General features: G+C 51.6%; 1 protein-coding gene across 2 annotated transcripts in view; it reads left to right on the top strand.

The window, feature by feature from the left end:
- Positions 1-19,596, top strand: part of ASTN2 (astrotactin 2) — a 361,171-nt gene that overhangs the window by 144,144 nt on the left and 197,431 nt on the right. Inside the window, exons 7-10 of one of the 2 annotated variants that reach the window (XM_049832481.1) lie at positions 2,148-2,315; positions 14,582-14,666; positions 14,837-14,911; positions 15,369-15,506. In XM_049832481.1, the coding sequence (XP_049688438.1) occupies positions 2,148-2,315; positions 14,582-14,666; positions 14,837-14,911; positions 15,369-15,506 (466 nt within the window). The remainder of the gene's footprint in view (positions 1-2,147; positions 2,316-14,581; positions 14,667-14,836; positions 14,912-15,368; positions 15,507-19,596) is intronic. The other variant, XM_049832482.1, reaches the window with a different exon arrangement.

The following is a 19,596-nucleotide window of genomic DNA, read 5'->3' as shown; positions in this document are numbered from 1 at the left end:
CCTGGGTCAGGATGCTTTGCCAGCTCGAGTCACCTTCGTCTTTATGAATACTAATTATAAGACTGTTTTATGTCTGATTTGGTTCTGTTACTTTCAGGCTGGCTGTATTTTAACTAGAAGTGGGGTTCATTAAGTAGGGATTTAATTGAGAGCTGGTGGTTTTGCTCTTCAGTTTTGGGAGTCGTCTGTAGCTGAGCCTCAAAATGTGCTTACGTGCCTCCCAAGCCTCACTCTTTATTAGGGAACTACAAAAATAAGGAAGAAAGCAAGATTGACAGGTTACTACATAGACACGTACGCATAAATAGTAAACACTCCCAATGGGTTCATGATGCATTTCTGGTAAAATAAACTAGCAATAGTTATCATTGGTATTTAAAGCTATCTTTAAATATTCATGGAAAAGAATGATAATTAAAAATAAAATTACGTGGCTCTAAGGTACTTCTTTGTGCTCAGTGTTTCGATGCTTTCCACCGGTGCTGTGGAGTTTACCTGGCAATTTACTGCTGCCGTGTGGCTGATTGAGATGTATCCTGCAGCCTTGGTGATGCAGGCTCCTGCCTTGCTGTGTCTCTAGAGCAGCTGGATCCTGGATGTCTAATTTTCATTTGCTTGAACAGTCAGTAGCTTGGCAGCCTCCATTGGCTTTGAGTGTAGAGATGTGTCTGTGAATATGTTTATGGTGTGTAAACAGTGTAAGTGTCAAAGATTTGAATTCACGTGAAATTAGGGCCCAGATTTGTATGGTGCTGAGATCTCAGGATGCCTGAAAATGGGGTCGCTCACTGGGCTGCTTTACTTCAAGCTTTGCTTTCTTTATCCTCTGCATGGATAATGTGGCATGGGATGAGGTTTAGAAGGGCTCCTTCTTGCTAAAGCATCAGTGATTCTCTTCAAAAGAAAATCAGGAGTTTGTGTTCAGGCAGGTTTGTGTGGGTTGGTTGCTGCTATGGGGGTTTTTTGTCTTGCTTTTTTAATCGCGTGGCTTTCATTGAGCTAAGAGCTTATGCAGTGCTTGGGAAAATGATGCCCCAGTCCTTTACTAAGTGATACAGGCCCTAAAGTTTCATGAAAATACACCCTGGCTCTATAGACTTGCCATCCTTGGGTGATCGCTAAGAAGGATTTGAATCTTCAGATAGTGATTGCAAATTTTGCTCATATTTGCAAGTCCTAGCGCTTAGTGGAAGGATGGCTCTGGGTTCCTGGGCTACCTGGCAGTTCCCCTTGCCCACTCCTCTTTGAAGTTTTCTTCTCCCCTGTTTTTAGAGGCTTTTACCCTGGTAACTTTTGCAAAACACCACTTAATGGCAGAGGGGTTTTGGCTCCCCTCTGATCTGTGCAGTGCTATTATGGAGGCAGTCTTATAATCAATGTAATTGAAGATCAGAGTTAATGAGGACCTCTGTGCCTGCAAAATCCCCCAAGTGATGCTGGGCCTCAGATGTTGGATAAGGAAATGATTGGGCTGAACTGAAAATCTATTTGGCTAATTAGATGATGCATATTCCCAGATGCCAATGGGGAAAAATACATTTCACAAAATAAAGAAACGTAAGATTTTGTAAGAAAAGATTTTTGGCAGCAATTCACTTCTAACTCTCAGGAGGAAGAGGGTGGGGGAGTGTCTCTGACACGAGACCACTCATACGAGATGATGTGTGTTGGGCCAGTTCACTCACCTTCAACTAAAGAACAGAAGTGGGAACAGCCGATGCTGCTGCTGCCCATCCGTGTCTTAAGCCTGGCATCCAGGCATCTTGCGGACACCACTTGCATGAGCTGGGGAAGTGATGCTCCAGTCTGACAGATCAGAATAATTACATTGGTCCATATTTTTGCAGAGATCTGGGATTCAAATCCAGTGTCTCGTGATGCTGAGTAGGGTAGGGATAGGGGCTGAGGAGTGTCCCAGCTGATGGACCATTCGTTGGGGCACATTCATATGGAGAGGAATGGTCAAATGAAGTTCTTTGGGTCTGAGTGTTGGTGAACTTGGTTTTATTTTGTTGATCTTGACATCACAGCAGCTCATGAAGAGTAGAGTGTTCTGATATTGGGACAAAACACCCGTTTGGTTTTTTTTTGTTGGTTGTTTGTTTAATTTTTAGACTCACTTATTGCACTTTTTTCCCACCTTCCAGGCAGCAGCTTCGTTGTGAGCGAGGGGAGCTACTTGGACATCTCCGACTGGCTTAATCCAGCCAAGCTGTCCCTGTACTATCAGATCAATGCCACATCCCCCTGGGTGAGAGACCTCTGTGGACAGAGGACCACTGATGCCTGTGAACAACTGTGTGACCAAGAGACAGGTGAGGGCGGCCAGGGAAGAGTGAAGACCTTGCAAAGCTTGGAGATGCGAGGAAGAAGGTTTGTCTCTGGGTACTTCGATGCTTGCTCGGCTCACCTCTGCCTTAGCCTGGTGTTAGGCACAGAGGACCAAGAGGTACCAGCAGGGTCACACAGTAGTGACCCCCATCAGCAAAGTATAAAGAAGGTGGGCGCAAAGATGAGGATTTGAAATGGTGGACCTATCAGTTCTTTGGTGTCGCAGCTGCAGTCTCATGGAGTTTATCTGCTTCTAAGTTGTGCTATTTTGCTGTCCAGTCTGGAAAAACTACTCATGATCTTGCCCCATCTCCATCCCTTTTCTTTTTTGACCATTCCACCGCAGAGCACCACATTTCCCATTAGTGCTCTTACCTGATAGTCACCTAGGTTGGATCTCTCCTCCAGCCCTTCCTCATGGAGTTGTGAAGTCCGCCATCTTTCCCCATCCGTAAATGACCTTTTTGCTGAGCACGTTCTGCTTGCATGCAAAGGCTGCCCCTGTGAAGCAGCAGCTGCTGGCGCTGCTGGGACTCTAGAGATGTGGGGCCGGGCAAAGGAGAAGTGTCACCTTTCCTTCTGGCCTACGTGCTCGTGGGTGACAAACGGGGATCCTGGAGTCTGTGGTGAGCTGGGAATACAGAAAACAGCAACCATGCAACTAGTGAATGAAGGCAGGGGGGCTGCATGGGTGAGAAATAAATATGTGACCCCAGCCAACGGCTGGCCCTCAGGAGGTGACATCTCCTCAGCTGGTGCAGGTGACAGGACCTTGCACGGGAAGGTGGCTCAGGGTCTGTGCTGTTTTTTTGTAACATGGGGTGTGCCATGTCCTCTGCAGCAGTGAGCGTTGCTCCTGCTCCCCAGTGCCTCACCTCCGGTGGGATGCCTTCTTGGTGGTGTGGAGACAAGTGGCCCTGTTGTTCCTGGCATGCTCTGCAGCTAAAGAGCACACAAACCCGCCTGTCTCCTCACTGAGAAGTACTGTTCCCAGGTTAGCCCTGGCCTTCCGCATCAGCTGCTTCCCTCCTCTCTTAGCAATGAGAGTTTCTTCACTATGTGTTTGTGTATGAGATTGGTGGCTGTGAGTAGGGATGTTGGTTGCTGGTTTTGCCAGGGGGTTTGAAGAGGGATGGCTTACAGAGGAGATGGCTTTTTCTAAGGCTTCCACTGCCATGGACTGTGCTGTTCATACACGGCGTCTTGAGAGGAAGAGATCCTCCAGGGTCGTGAACGCACTGCTCAGCTGAGGTGCAAATACTGAACTTGGTCTCATAAATCCATTTTCCTGCTCAAGACGATGTTCTCTTCTCAGTACTCCTCTTCCTCGAGGCTTGTCTGCATGGAGGCACTGGCAGGCATCACTGCAGCAGAATAATTACGCTGGATGAATTCCCTGCGTGGACGAGCCCTGGGCATCACCTACAGTCCCAAGGAGGGCTGGGAGGTGGTAGCAGCCACCCTGGCAGATGGAGATGGGGCAGGAGGCGGCTCTTCTCGTCCAGATGTTACAGAGCAGAAAGATCGTTTCAGGCGTCATCGGAATGCAGCCACCTCTGCAGGAGAGGGAAGATGCGTTCAGCTGTCCCCTGGTTGAGAGCAGGAGGAGACAAAAAACTCTGCCTCTAGCAGAAACCACGGGGAGACCTTATGGAGCCAGATCGTGACTTCCCCGTTGGAAGAGCCCCGTGGCTCCACTCGCCAGCCCCCACACGCCGTTCTTGGCACTGAGCAGGACTGGTTTAATCCTCGCATGGCCTCCGCTGTGAGGAGCGGCTGTTTTCGTGTGCTGGCCCAGCTGCTGCTCCCCCTGCGTCCCCAGCTTGCCGGAGCAGCTTGTCGTTCTCGCTGGATGCCCCACGCTTGAGCAGAACATGTCAGATCTCGTTTGCGGGGAAGAGAGCGATGCTCGTTAGCCCGGGAGGTGCTCTGCTCCGGCACTGCGCTGGATCCTAACCTCGCCAGCTGCTTTACGGCTCCCGTCCCTGGTTCCCATCCTCCCCGCGTACCTGTGATGGGAGGTGAGGGGAGAGCAGCCTTGATCTGAACCTTTGGGTTCTTCACCCAAAATCTGTGAATCAGCTTCTTGCCCCTCTCTCCAGCCTGGGAGTTTTCATGTGGATAAAGCAAAATCTTTCTGCTGTCTCTGCCTGTTGGATCCACAGGGGTAGAGCAGAACTGGCTGGTGGGGCTGCTGATTTTCAGAGCCTAAATCTAAGACCCCCTTAAGAGCTCCAAAATTCACAAAAGCTGAGCAACCACCCACTGAAAATTAGGCCTTTGGAAGTACCTGTTTGACACCTACCCCAGGACATAGCCCCAAGCACCACTTACGTTCGTCATCGTTGGCCAGCCCTTAGCTGGTGGGAAGTTTCCACGCCGGGCTGGGAGCAGACCGTAACTCCGTGGTGCACTGCATGTATTTTTAGATCTATTTTTATTAATGTCATTCTATTTTTAAGGGTGATTTATTTTTATCACCATGAGAGACGCAGGCCTGTGGTTTTACTATGGGACATAAATCCTGCCTAGATTTCAACCTTTTCAGGTCAGGGATTTTATCATCTCTGTGAGCATTCCAAATGGTGGGTGCTGCGGGTTTCCCCTGCCCCCTGTCCTCTCGGGCTGGGCAAAATGTCCATGAGGAGGATGGGCTGAGGTTTATCCTGTCGGGAGGATGAAAGCCTTGAAGATTTCCCCTGTGAAGAGCAGCAGAGCCAGCTTTGAGGTCCTCCAGCACATTTATAGCTAATCTGACTTCAGTCTTCCCCTTGGAGCCATTCTTCTCAGCAGTGTGGATACAGCCTTGTCCCAAAGGTTCCTTTTCCCAGGGACCTTGGGGTAGGACTCATCCTCGGCGGCAGGGCTCCTGGCACACCTTTGGACAGAGGCCCCCAGGTCACGTATGCTCTGTCTTGTGAGACTTGAGCTCTTACCGCTTCCCAGCACTGACGACCTCTTTTGGGTTGGAGTTTTGTATAAGATCTGTCCATACAATGTGCTGACTCATGACTCCAGACACCAAGTACTACTTCAGTGTGAATAATAATCCGCAGTGAAAACGGAGGCTCTGAAACACTAGGAAATGCCAAAATACATTTTGCTTGCCTGACCTTAATTTGCCTTCCCTTGTGTCTTTGCCGTGTGACTCACTCTTTAATTAAATGATTGCTGCCCCCCTGACAAATTTCAAACCCGCATTGCAAAGCACCAGCTCATCAGGGCTTTTCAGAGGGAGCACCAACATCTGCACATGAGCAAAATACTGACTTTCTCCTTCCCCCCTGCCTTGGAAACAGCCAAGCTGGTTGGTCTGACATGACTGCAAATACATATATAGATGAATGCTGCTGAGGGTCTTCCCTCTGCAGACATGACACGGTGGCCGTGCCCCAGCCGCCATGTGCTGCCACATCGGATGGGACAGGCACCTCGCTGGGGTCAGGATGCGGTCCTTGGCTGGAGGGATTCAGCCAAAATACCCCATCCTCTTGGCAGGTGCTGACTGTGCTGCTTGAAGCAAGAACGGGGGAGGTTTCTCGTCTTCTGGGACTTGCAGTCAACTCTCCTCGCTCTCTGTATTTTGGACAGATGTGGAGTACGTTGCCAGCACCGCCGCTCATACCACGCACTGGGATACCTCTGTGTAAAATCCAGGAGTGCACTTGCTTTTTCGCTGGCCTCCCTTACCAGCTCCAGTAATGTTTATGAGAGCCTCTGTTTTCAGCGGCATATGCAAATCCTGATTTGTGAGCACAATTACCTGCTTTGTATGCACAAAACTGATTCACTTGCACATTCTGCGGGCATCGCTTAAGAGACCTGCTGGAGAATCGGTCCCTTAGGGCCAAATGCTGGAAGAAACAGCCTCTGATTTTGTGCTGTCAGGCTTGCCGGAGCAGTGGCATAAATGAGATGGATAGCTACCTTGATTAGCAGGTGCAAATGCGTTGAATTTTTTTTTTTTTTCCCGTCTATAAATCCGGCACTTCTCCATTGAAATTCTCTCCTTTGCATCCACAATTGATGGCACCCCCCAAAGCAGTAGGTATGGGCTTGTAAGGACTGAATGAGATGTGGTAGTGAAGGGTCTTTTCTGGAAATTGGCAGGAGGAAAAAAACCGCCTGTTTCCATCATCTTCCAAATGGGCTAGTTTGTCACCAGAGCCACAGATGGTGTTCCTGTCCGGGTAGGACAGGGGTCTTGCAAGCAGGAGACAGGTGAAAGTAATTTTAAAATTGAGCCATTTTTTAAAGGCAACCTGTTCAGGGGATTTGGAGGTTGCAGAGCTGAGCATGTAAATCAGGACATGACCAACCTTGGTGAGGGTGTATTTGTGTTTATGAAAACAGCCGTTTTCTCCGATAGTTCAATTTAATATCATGCAGCTTTTGTGCACATCAAGTAATATTTGTTTGTTCTTGTGCACTTCTGCTATTTTCGCTGTTGGAGGATCCTAGTGTCTTTATTGACTTAGACTTTTATAAGATGAGGTTCTGTCTCTCTAAGGTATGTGGTTTAATAACTTGGTCAAAAACCATGTAATATACGATTTCTTTTCATGTGGTGGCACAGCTTGCCTCGTGCACCAAGCAGGGCAGGAGGCAGTTAACTCCCAAGCTAATTTAGCTCCGGGCTGAAGTGTTATACATAAACAGCAATCAAAATGCATGCCTGCAAGGGGGCTGAGTTAAGGTTATCTGTGCTGTCTTTACACTCTCATTTTCTGCCATTAGAGTGTTTAATCCTGCAGCTGCTAATGTTCTTGTAATGGCATTTCTATGCTTGTCTAAAGACCACGGAGTGGGGGGAAGAAGAATAAGTTTTGCAGTGTCTTTTGCAGCTCGTCTCCCTGGCTTGACCCGTCCCACCAGTGCTGCAGGAGGTGGCTTCTCACCCCACCATGGTCAGCTCTGGGGTAGTGTTGACCCCAGAGGATGACAGCCATGGCACTGCAGACCACCCTTGGTCCACCCTTGGGACCTCTCACTGGTTCCTTGCATCAGCCACGCACGTGTGCCCAGGGAGATCTTCCTTGGTGGCGTGGCGTAGAGGCTGAGCAGATGATAACAAGAATAAAACCCGTGCAGAGCGTAAACCCAGATGCAATCCGTGAAAGTTAAGCTTGCACTTAAGTGCTGTGGTGGATCTGAGTGAAGAGGGTGACTTGCAGCAGGGGGAGAGGAAGGATAACTGTCAAATTAATTCCAGGTTTTCCCTCCGTACTCTGTCAGGTCAGCCGGGCAGGAGCCACTTTCCCCGTCTCGTTCCTCGAGAGCTAAACTGCTTTTACTGAAATTGCATTTCTCATCAGGATGAAGCAGACTCAGGTTTGGAAAATGCCATCCCAGAAGGCCCGGGACAGCAGATAGCAAGGGCAAGAAGAGAAGCTTTTCAGAGAGCTTCACCGGGAGCCAGCGCTGCTGCCGTGGTTGTCGGAGGAGCCACGGCCTCGGCCGGGGGCCAAGCCTGACTCCAGCAGCAGCTCTCTGAAGACGCTTCACTTATTCATTGAAGTTGGGGATTCAATGAACTAGTAAGACCCTTTTTCATCCTTACCTGTGTTTCATTTTTTCCAAATCTCCTTCTCGAAAGAGGCCCTTGCTCTGCCATCCCACAGGGGTACAGCAAACTCTTTAAGAAAGAGGTTTGTTGCAGGTGTTTTTCAACTTTCCTCTCATCCGTACCTGTATTGATGGGAAGCCCCGGTGCCAACCGGTGTGCAAATGTGTGTCTTGTCCCATCCCTGGTGAGCTCGCCCGTGTCATCGTGCCACTGGGAGCTGCTCCTCCCAGGGGAGCTGTGCCGGGGCACCCGCTGGCTCAGGTACCCACGCAGCCGTGAGATGCTGCGCTCGCACCCCTGGCAGCCACTTTGAGGCCGGCACGGGGAGTGCTCCTAGTAGACAGTTTGATGGTTTATTGGTTTTGTTTAGGCCAGACTGCAGGCAGAGAAACTCCTGTCTGGAGGAGGACTTGGTGGCTGAGATTTCTTGTGCGGTTCCCAGGGTTTGCATTTCCCTGGTAGAGTACTCATCCCTCAGGAGGAGGGCTGGCAGCAAAGAAAGGTGTTGCTTTGAGGGGCCCATGGCAGTTCCCTGTGGGTTATTGCGGCTCTAGGATGGGGTGCAGGGGTGCAGCCTGCACGAGGGTTGCTGTAGGCAGGGAGCGAGCCGGGCCAAGGCAGCAAGCATCGCACGTGGTTCGGAGACAGTGTCGAGGACCATTGAACCACGCCATGCCCTGGAGGGAGCCCTGCAGCCTCCTCTTGTGCCAAGGGTCCGGGGTGCTCTCTAATGGTGAGGAAGAACAGCCTGTAAGAGATGCCCATGGGGTCACAGCGTGCGCTTCAGATGGCTGAAGGACACGAAGTTTGGTTCACCCTCGTCAAACTTTCTGCACCCTCGTCAAACTTTCTGTGGATGCTGGATGAAGAGGCTGTTTCTCTGCCAGGAGCTCAGAAACCTTTTGTAAAGGACAAATCAATGCAGGGCTTCCTCCGGACGTGGACGAGACTCTGAGGCCTTGACAGCTTCATTATGGGGGGCTTGTGGCCGTGGCCATCGGAGGGGTGGGGTGACTCGTGTCGATCTGTTGGTGGCTTGTGCCACACAGCTGGTGCTCAGGGCTGCTGCCAGTGCTCCTGGGCATTGCCACCACCTTGGGAGGGACACGTGGAGGGACAGCAAAGCTGGGCGCAGCACAGGGTGTCCTGCGTGGTGGCAGGAGGCAGCGCATGAGCCCAACGTGGGAGCACCCAGGTCCCCTCTGCCCCGATGGGGGCTCCTGGGCAGCGGCTTCTGCTGCGGGTGGTGGTGACAAGGGGACACTGTCCTTGCCAAGCACCGAGCTGGTGGCTGGGACAGCAGCACCTGGGCAGGAGATACCTTTTGCAGCCCCCTTTGCTCCTGGTGAGGGAATTCAGGCCATGCAGCTCGAGCTGCTGACGCGGGTGAAGACTTTTGCATCCCTGCAGCAGGAAAGGAGGGGGGACCCTCCAGTCGTCCTGCCTCGGAGCAGGCTGGTAACCCTGGAGATGGCTCTGCGCTCGCCCAGAAGAGAGGGGCTTTGTGCCGCGGCCCCGCAGCGAACACTGGTGCAGTCAGGACCGGTGGGGCGGGCAGCCGCCGCGCTCAACGGCCGCCTCTGTTTGCCGAAAAATGCTTGGCCTCGGCTTGCCGCCCGGTGCCCACCTCCCTCTGCAGACCCTTTCTCCTCCCATGCCGTGGTGGGTAGAAGGAGGAGAAGCAAGAGGCAGTGTTGGGGAGGCAGCTGTGCTGGAGCTCGCCCCGCTGCTGGGGTGGGGGTTCTGCAGGGAGGACAACCCAGCTGGGCTGCAGAGCCGAGGGTGGCCGGGGAAGTGATGCTACGGCTTGCTGGCACCGAGGGTGCTTTGCTGGGGCTGCCGTGTCCCCTGGTATGTGTGTGTGTCCAGAGAGGAGGGGACCCAAAAAGCTGGAGCCAGGCTCTGCATCACTTCAGGTGGGAGAGGCAGCCCTGAAGCCGGTGTGAGCGGGTACACGCAGTGCTCGCGTGGGTCAAAAGGCACCTGTCTGTAGCCCTGCAGGCTCTGGGAGCAGGCTGCCACCTCAGCTGGGGTCCAGACTGGTCCCCAGGATGGTGCCTTTGCAGCTGGGGCATGGCCCCAGCACAGCAGGGCATCCCTCTGGGGTGAGGGTAAATGCCAGGGATGGAGGTGCTGCTGTGGAGGAGGGAATCACGGATACCAGCCAGGAGAATGTTGACAAGCTAGAGGTTTGCTCCACCACCTCCAAAACCCCTCTGACTCCCTAAATAAAAATGCCAATGACATCAAAGAGCAGCTTCCCTGGGAGCGCAGGGACTCTGGGAGCCTCCACGTCATGCTGTGCACTGGGCAGGTGGATTAGGGGGATATTGCGGCATTATCACCATGGATCGCCTCTCGCCCTAATGAGGCTAACAGGATTATCCTGGCACACTGGCAGTTTATCCCGCAACCCGGCTCTGCTGCAAACTGGGCAGAGCGTGGGGACGGCCAGGGAGGGTGCAGCACAAGACCCTGTTCCCCCATTCCCCCTTTCAGGAGGAGCAGCAGCATGGTGCGGTGGGCAAAATGGAAGAATCGTTCTGCAACTTCCAGCTCAGATATTAAAAAAGAGAGCTAAAGCCTCCAGCTGTGCTGGTCAAGATGCAGAAGGAGCCGGAGGGCTGTTTTCTTCCACGTAGTTGGCTTTGCCCCATGCCTGTGCCACTGGAGGTGATGAGCTTGGATGTGGCTTGTGTTAGATTTGTTTCCTTCAGGCATGAGTGAGCCTCAGCATGGGCCAGCCCTGAGCCCAAAGCCACGGATGCTCACGATGACTGCAGACTGCTCCAGCCCTGCCCTGCTCCAGCACTAAACCCAGTGTGAAGCATGGGCAACGTGAGGAGCCTCATGCTCAGAAGCAGGCAGAGGAAGCTCACATCTGCACGTGGAAACCAGGTTGATGTGTCCTTAGTTTGCCCCGTTCCTCCAAGTCAGGCTCCAGATCCTTCTCACCTTCCCAGCTGAGGGCAGGAGCGATGCCTGCAGCGTCGTGGGGCCAAAGCGGGCTGGAGCTGCACGGCCGCTTCTCCAGGTGCCCCAGGCTGGGCTCCCCGCTCCTGCCCACACAGCAGCCTGTTCCCTTGCTGCATGTGGCTCTGCGTGGCACTTCGGGCTGAGCTGCCACTGGTCTTTTCCACCAGCCTCCGTGGGGATGAAGGCACAGCAAGAGGGTGGTTGCAGGTGAGATGTGCCTGCAGTGTTTGGGGATGTGTCCTGCCACTTCAGACAAGGGTTCGCCCTCCCTGAGCAGAAACTGGCACGGAGAGTCCATGTTACCTGTAATTAGTCATGGCAGCACGGTCTGTGATGAGATTTTGTGTAAGTGGGGAGCGGGGAGCAGGGGAAGATGGAGAGCAGTGCCATGGGTGCTGCTGCATTCCCATGGCCTCAGCTCTCCCCTCGCCTTTCCACATAGCTGCATGTGTTGCATGAATAACAGGTTTTCTGAGCCTCTTGCTAGACTGATGGTGTTGCATTTCCTGATTTATGCATCTTCTCTCTGCAACGGCAGAGGTGTTCCCTCCCCTCCCCGTATTTTGTTTAATAACTTACTGGAAATATAACAGGGGATCTCCAGAGTTGAGCACTGGGACCTGCTCTTGCTTAAACTGAGCAAGCAATGATCCTTTTGCTATAACAGCTCAAAATTTGCCATGGATTATCCGACCTGATTTGTGGGTTATAAATCCAAAGGAAGAGGAAGGACTGCACACGCCTGTGTTTTTACTGTGGGCACGGTGCGGATTGGTGGCTGCAGAAATAGGATGCTTGTCACAGCGGTCTTTAGATCCTGATTCATTTGTCCTCCTGCAGCAGCTGAACGCTGCGTGGAGGCGTGTGCAGGACCTGTGGAAATTGCATCCGGCTTCAGGTGCGGTTATTTGTCAAACTTGGTTATTTTGGTTGACTTTGGCTTTAAGCTCAGGTTGAATCCTAACTTAGCCTGAGCAATGCTGAGTGCATAACTGTGCCCGTCTCAGAAGCACGCGGGATTTAGTAGCTCTGAACAAAGGCACTATTGTTTGGGGTTTTGGTGGTTTGGTTTATTTTAGCAGCATGTTGAAATCTGCTCTTCAGAAAACGCACTTACCTTAAAGAGGAGTTAGAGGTATGGGAATCCCCGTTCCTGCCACTCGGGGGACTTTATCAGGTGTTTCTCGGCCTGTGGGGATTAGCCTGGCTGGTTCAGCATCCTCCCTGGCTCAGCATTGTGTCTGGGGAGGGTAGGGACAGACGGAAAGTAAGAGAGGAGCTCAGGGGGCCAAAGAAGGAGGGCGGATGCTGATGGGGAGAGAGCAAAAGCTTGTGAAAACCTGTAAGAGCACAGCAGGTTCTGCTGAGGTTTTTTGGAAACCCCACTAAATGCCTGTTCATGGGTCTAGATACAGAAATAGATCCTAAACTGTCTGTCCCAAAGAGATGGAGTCCCCGCTCCTCCAGCAGACTGCAACACTCGGCTGATCCCGTGCTGGGAGCCTTCCTGTCCAATTTCTAAAACTCTGCCAAAGGGGTGCAGATCTCCCTGGAGAACCTGTGGAAAGCTGGTCCCGAGTGGTCCTGGTAAGGGGCACGTACCCGTGGTCTCTGTGCCCTGGGGGCTTTCCCTAGTGTCCCACCTCTCTGCCGCCCTGGATCTCCTCCTCAGCTGGTGCCACCATTTGCCCTCTCACTTACTGAAATAAACCTCCCAATAAACCTCCCAATAAAGCCTCGAGCACCAGCTGTAGCTGTTGAAACTCCAGGATTGGAGTCGATAAAATCAATATTTCTGCAGGTTGATAGAGTTTCTCCTTCCGATGCCAAACTGACGGAGCAGTAAACAAACCGGCGGTCAAAATAAACCCTCCTGCGCCATGGGAAAGGAGTTCACTGCGCCGGCACCTCCAGCCATCGATAAGGAGGGAGGCGTTCAGGCCATTTGATGCCAACCTCTGTACGTGGTTTTTCCCTGCTTGCTCTAATTTCTGTGGCAGGAGCTGAGTGCGAGCCGGTGCCCCAAGACTCCCAGCTCTGCCTTGCAAGCACTTTGAGATGTCTCTCATTTGCACAGCATATATTTGTTATGTAATAAGCACCAGGAATTAATGATCTGCAGCACGGCTGGGGAAACTTGCGTACTAAGCAGCCAAGGAAAAAATAACTTTTCTTTTTTTAAAATCACTGATGGAGCTATTAGGACCTGCGTTTTCTTGCAACGAGACCGCCCCAGCCCCCAGGCATGGCTGAGCCAGAGCAGGGGCTAGTGCTGCCGTCTCTCTCCCAACTCTTTCCCTTTGGAGAAGCAATGTTCCTGCCGCTCCCGTTATGAATCATGAGGTTAGCAGCTTTTGACAGATCATAAATCAGTGCTTCGAAGTCGCTAGGACAAATCCCAGGACATTTAATCTTTAATATTAGATGTGTTTAAGGCAGTGAATATTTCATGAAGGTGCTGTTGCATTTTAGCACATCATTAGCTGTCTCTTTCCCCCCCCCTCTTTTCTTTTTTTGCTGCCTCCCCCTTTCGAGGCAGCTCTTCCTCAAAATTCTCAGCGGCTGAACCCCCATCTTGCTCCCTCCTGACAATAAAGCTCTTTACTGTAATCTCTGCGAGGCATTTTAACAACTTGCTTAGGATCCCGATGAGCATGCAGGTACCTGCCAGTCTGCATTACTGCCATGATGGGAGTGCCCCCCAGCATCCTCCCTAGGTCCCCACCTCTGCCGGTGTTTACAGCTCAGCCTGCTGCACCGTCAGGCATGAAGGGGAGAGGAGGGGAGTGGGGAAAAAAAACATTGGCAGCAGCTTGTAACAGAAACTCCACCTGCAAATCCAATTAATCTTTTGATTTTGCCGTTTCTTGCTCCGGGTTATGTATTTCTACCAAACACGGAATCAATTTGGGCCAAGCATGGTCGGGTTTCTGGTGCAGGAAATGTCTTCTCCTGCTGTCAAAAGGGTGTAACGGGGTAAGCCAGCACCCAGAGAGTGAAAGGGAGTGGGGAGGGGAGTGGGGCTGAAAGCCCCTTACCTGCGGGACGGGGGCACAGCATGGGCGCTGCCTGCGGAGGATGGAGGTCGGGGGTTTCTGCATCCTGCCAGAGTTTGGCTCTGCCATCCCATCCTGCGTGAGGTGGCAGTAGCAGAGGTGGGAAGGGGGCATGGCTGGGATGGGTTGGGGTGTCCCCCTACTTGGGAAGTGCATGGCAGTGGACGCTGGCTCTCCTCAAGCAAGGTCATGATCCCTGCAGAGGAGTGAACCGCCGGCCCCAGGCGTGCAGGCTGGGCTCAGCAGGACCAGGGCAGGGGCTGGATCCATGCGGGCACGTCTCTGTGGGGAGCGTGAGGTGTTCTTGGAGGCCATGGGCAGAGGTTTGCTGAGCCTGGAGAGCTGCAGGGGTGCACAGGATCGTGGGTTAAGGACAGACCTTTTGCATCATGAAATCCCATCCCCAGCTACTGCGGGTGCTACATCACGTAACCTCCTCCAGAAGGATTACAGGTTTCTTGCAGCTTTCCGCATCTCCTCCTCCACATCTCCTGGAGTTTTCAGAAGAGTCCAAAGTGCTCCAGATCCATGGCAGGGACCAAGAATGGCCATGAAGAAGCAGAGATGGGCAGCTGGGGAGGAGGGCCTGATGCCATGGTCACTGACTTATTTCTGGGGCAGAGAGGTCTCATTTTCCCCTCTTCTCTTTTAGGAGAGTGCAGCTGCCATGAAGGCTACGCCCCAGACCCTGTCCATCGCCACTTGTGTGTGCGCAGCGACTGGGGACACAGCGAAGGGTGAGTAGCGATATGATGGTGCATTTGCTCTGTCCTGGCTCCCACATTGGTGAGGAGCCCAGTTCTCCTCCCTACCAGCCATCACTGGCACCAGAGACCTGGGACCGGGCTGTGACGCTTTCGCTGCCAAGTGATGTACCACAGCTGCTGTTTCCCTCTCTGCCTCCCAGGCCGTGGCCGTACACGACGCTCGAGCGGGGATACGACTTGGTCACAGGAGAGCAGGCGCCGGAGAAGATACTCAGGTCAGTCAAAGGAGTGTTCAGCTCAGACATCCCGGAGGGGAGAGCCAGTGAGGACATCCCAGAGGATGCTACCTCTTGGTCACTCCTGGCTCCGTCTTATGCTGGCTGGGGGACACGGGTGTTGTTTGCCTTTGACAGACCTGAAAGACTTGTTCATATTCTGCAGAAGGAGAAGGTTTTCTCTCTCGTCCCCTCAGCCAGACGCAGCTCAGCAAAAGCGAGGACAGTGCGTACAGAAAGTCCCCCTGGACTAAAAAGAAGAGCTTGACCATCCCCACGTTCTCTCTGTCACATCTCTAGCTATTCCTCTCTCATCTGGCTTTGAGGACAGGACCAAATAACTAAATTATCCCACAGTGCCACCGCTGCTCTGACTTCCAAGTGGTTAGGTGCAATAGAGGGCCGCTATTCACTGTGGACACTCTGTTCCTATACAACACGTTTGTCCTTATTCCAGGTCCACCTATAGTTTGGGTCAAGGCCTGTGGCTGCCTGTCAGTAAGAGCTTCGTGGTGCCCCCCGTGGAGCTTTCCATCAATCCTCTTGCCAGCTGCAAGACAGATGTTTTGGTGACAGAAGATCCAGCGGATGTCAGGTAGGAAGCAGGTTTCTCGTTTTCCTCATGCTTGAGAGACTGCTGCTCTTTAAATTGTTATTGAGGATGCAGTAAGTTCTATGATGATAAGTTTGATTAATTTTCTTCCATTAAGAAATGTGATGTGATAGCTCTCCAGGCTTTTTTGGTCCTGATGGGTCTAGGCCAGGCCTGTGCATATAGCTCTGAAGTCTGCCAATCCAGTCATGTAAATTGGTATGAACCTGTGGCAAGGCAATTTTAAAGTGGCTTAAATCTAATGTTAGATTGCATAGCTTAAAGTGATGCATTTACCAGTATGGAGGTGCTATCATCTTCCAGAAACTCAGAGGTCTATCACATCTACCCAGCCCTAGATAGTCTGCTATGGTGCTCATGAAGGGCCAAGGTCAGAGCCTGGTGAAAGGCCGTGTTGCTTCTCCAATTATTATACAATTAGAGGGTTTTTTTCCTTCCTGAAGTTCAGTAAATGCCCGGATATTTCTCTGGCTTCCCCATTTTGACTGGCTTGTATTTTAATCAGATGTCATTGGACTTGTGACAGTCTAGTTCAGAAGTGGGACCTAAGAGGGCATTGCAGGAGGAGAGTTGCCCGGGTGGAAGGAGCGGCTGTTTGCTGGGAGACTGGGCTGAGGGTGGGCAAAGGGGGGTCCTGTGGAAAAAGAGCCAGGCAGAGCAGCTGTCTTCTGTGCCCCAGCTGGAAATGGAGCAGCAGCCTCTGCCTTGGAGGAGAACGGTAGTGGTGATTGTCCTCTGTCTGGTTTACAAGGGTTTAACTGTCAACTACAAGGGTTTAATTCCTAAAGTATTTAGTGTGTATTCCCCTCTTCCCCATTAAATTAAGATTGAGCACGTGACTGTTGGGTGCCAGGGAGACTCCGTGATCCCTCTCTCCTTCCCTTCCTTCTTGCTGCCTTCTCCTCTTGACTCAAGACACAATTTTCTGACCTGCAAATTCTCGTCTGCGTTGTGAATCGTCTTCCTGGGCACTAGCAGGATCCTTATGTCCCTCGGCCCCTTCTGTCTTTTCCCAGAGCGATAAGATGGTGAATTTCCATTATTCTGTCCCATCATCTTGGCAGGGCTATGGCTGGGGCAAGTGCCTGCAGAATCTATGGCAGAGCCAGGACGGCATCCAAGAGGTCCTCATTTACAAGTGTGTTTTTGTTGCTAATTAGTGCTTGTTCCCTTTCCTGCAAAAAGAGACTGATGGTACATTATCTCTCACAATTTGGCTCTCTTAGGAGCATTGTTTTTCTTGTCTGCAGAAGACTACTGCTTTTCGTTTGAGAAGGTGAAGGGTCGCCTTTTATGTCAACATTTTCCAAGCCAAAATGCCAGGAGAACATTATTTCTTTCTTGCCTCCTCACATCTTTGTTAAAAGTATGTTAGTGAAGTAGAGGCTAGGAAGCTTGCTTTCTGCTCCAGTGCAGTAATTGTCTCTGGGCACTGATCCTCATGGAATAGTCTTGGTCAGGATGGATGCCAGGCAGCAGGACAGGAGTTTCTGGCATGGAGACTGTTGCCTGCTCGCCTTGTAAGTGGAACTAGAACTGAGAATTCCAGGTATAAATATTGGAGTGACCCAGGTAGAATGAGGGAGATGAGTTCACAGCACTTGTATCTTACATACAGGAGATGCTAAATTATTAAAACTTTAATAAACGTAATGATAAATATTTGATGTTGAATTATGGAAGGTTTCATAGAAACAGTGAAAACAGAAAAGCGATCTATTATTTCTGCATTAGAACTTAAACACTTCTCAAATGGGGATCGGGCTGCAAGCTTGGGGTCCTGAGCACCCTGGGGTGGGTGGAAACCGAGGTGATCCCACCTGAGCGGAGTGTGCTGGTGTGGAGGAGCTAATGCTGGGGCTGTTCAGGTCCACTGCAGTTGGTGAGCAGGGACGTTGCTGTGTATGGTGCTCACGAGCATCTCATTGGCCTGTCTCCGAGACCCTCCTCTGAGGTTCTTGGGTGCTTTCACACAATGAGAAAGGTGCTTTTAGAGCTGTTTATCTTGCAACCTCTTTGCCTTGTCCCTCTGGACTGAGACGAGTGTTGGTAGCTTCTCAAGGGAGCAGTAATACAGCGATTTTGGTGGTTCAGATGTCAGGATGACCTATAATGTCAACCTACCACTGGAGGTGAACGTATGCTGTCCGTTGTGTAGGTGTTCAAATGCAGTCATCCCTCTGCACGGGACGGGGGACCTGTTCCCCGGGCTGTGGGACCGTGGTGGCACCGCCGTCCCTCCGTGCTGGCAGCTCCCGCGGGTGGTCTTGCAGCACTTGAGCTCTAATACAGTCACGTCCCCGTGCCAAGGGCCAGATCCTGGGCTGTCTTACACCAGCTGCAACACGGCCGCCCCTCAGCACCTGGAGTGCCCTGTTTGCTGTCCTGTAATACTGCGATGGTAGCTCAGTCCTGTATTTCTTCTGTGTCTTTAATAACGAGCGTGCTGCATTCCTTCAGACCTTTCATTAGTCTGACACCTTTTGGCTCTGCGGTCACTTGTCTTGAAGAGTTTAATGGAAGGAAATTGCAGAAAGCCTGATTTGGAGAAAACAAGTGATGAAGTCTTTACAACTCGGAGGGTTAAAGGTTCGGACGTGGTCTTGTGTTTTTATGAAGGTGCTTGAGACTGCGGAAGGGACAGGTGGGGCTCTGCCTTTCAGCAGCTCTCTGGAGAAATGCTGACTCCCTGCTGCTTCTCCAGAGAGATGCTGTTCTTCGTGTGTTTCACCGCTGAGCAGTGCAACAAACTGTACACGGTGCTTTGGTGGATGGGAATGAAGGGCCCAAGCTTCCTCCTGCTGCTGCAGCCATGGCATTAGAGAAAATTCCTATAGACGGGAGCCAAAGGTCTACGTGTAAACGTCCCAGGGGGCATGTTCCCATGTGTGCTGGGGCTTGAGTGGGGACAGGACTCTGCATGCAGAACTTGGTGATGGAGTTTTTAGGGCTGTGCATCATAAATTAAGCACGAGGGTGCTTAGAGTTAATGAAACTTATATGTATAATTTATCAGTAACTGTATTGAGCATCCCCTCCTCAACCCCAGAGGCTAATCCTCCACACAATGATCACATTGGTCACACATCTGGGATTGTGGCGGCCACGCTAATGGTGACGTCTGTGTTCGTATGAGGTTGGCCAGCAGCGCTGCGGGACTCTCCCCGTGCTGGGGAGCCTCTGTCTTGGGCTGGAGGCCAGGTCCGAGGCTGGACAGACTGTCCCAGCTGTGCACGCTCTGCCAGGACAAGAAATACTTCCCAGTCCCACCTTGTTTCGCTTGTTTTCAAGACCCCTCTTTGTTTCCCTCTCCCCATTGCTCCCATCCCTCTCTCTTATCTGTATTTCTTCCATAACCTGGTGTTAAACACAGCAGTCCATACTTTTTAAACAAATTACTATTAGGTATTTAATCCTTCTGCTGGCCTTAACTGGACACCTCTCCATCTCTTTTTGACCCTTTAGGAGGTACCGCTTGTCCCGGGAATCGCAATAATTTGGCAGCATATGCTTCTGTGCCCCATCGGCAGCTCATGGGGAGGACCCGCACCCGCAGCCCCCGCATCCCACCACTGTCAGCACCAAGCAACCCTGCGGGGGTTAATAAAAGCATCCCTGCGGGCGATAATAAAAGCATCCCTTGGGGCACAGCCGGCTGCAGGGGACCGAGAGGAGAGATAACCCGAGGGGCAGAGCACAGCACTGGCAAACGCCTGGTGGTCCTGGTTCACCATGCCACCCGCTCTGCAGAAAAGTTGATAATTTCTGGTGAGCGGCTATAAATCAGAGGCGCGAGCCTCAGCTGCTGCCTGACATGACATATAGCTCTATTGTTATGGCAACCATAGAAACAAATAAAAGCCTTGCCTTCGCTTGACAAGCCTTTGAGATGTCCTGATGGAGAGACAAGTGTTCAGCGGCAGAATGAATTCTCTTGAACTCGTTGTCGATTCATCTTCGTTTTGCTCCCAAGTGAGCCCCTTTGCTCTCTGAATTCTTTGCCAAAGTACAGTCAACTGGATTTTTTTTTTTTTATTTGTTTGTTATTTTATTTTCAGTTCTTTCGGCGGCA

This window comes from Accipiter gentilis, chromosome 29 (assembly GCF_929443795.1).
Source record: "Accipiter gentilis chromosome 29, bAccGen1.1, whole genome shotgun sequence".
NCBI classification, from domain to species: domain Eukaryota; kingdom Metazoa; phylum Chordata; class Aves; order Accipitriformes; family Accipitridae; genus Astur; species Astur gentilis.
Note: the sequence above shows the minus strand (reverse complement) of the source record. Positions and strands in the feature narration are given on the sequence as shown.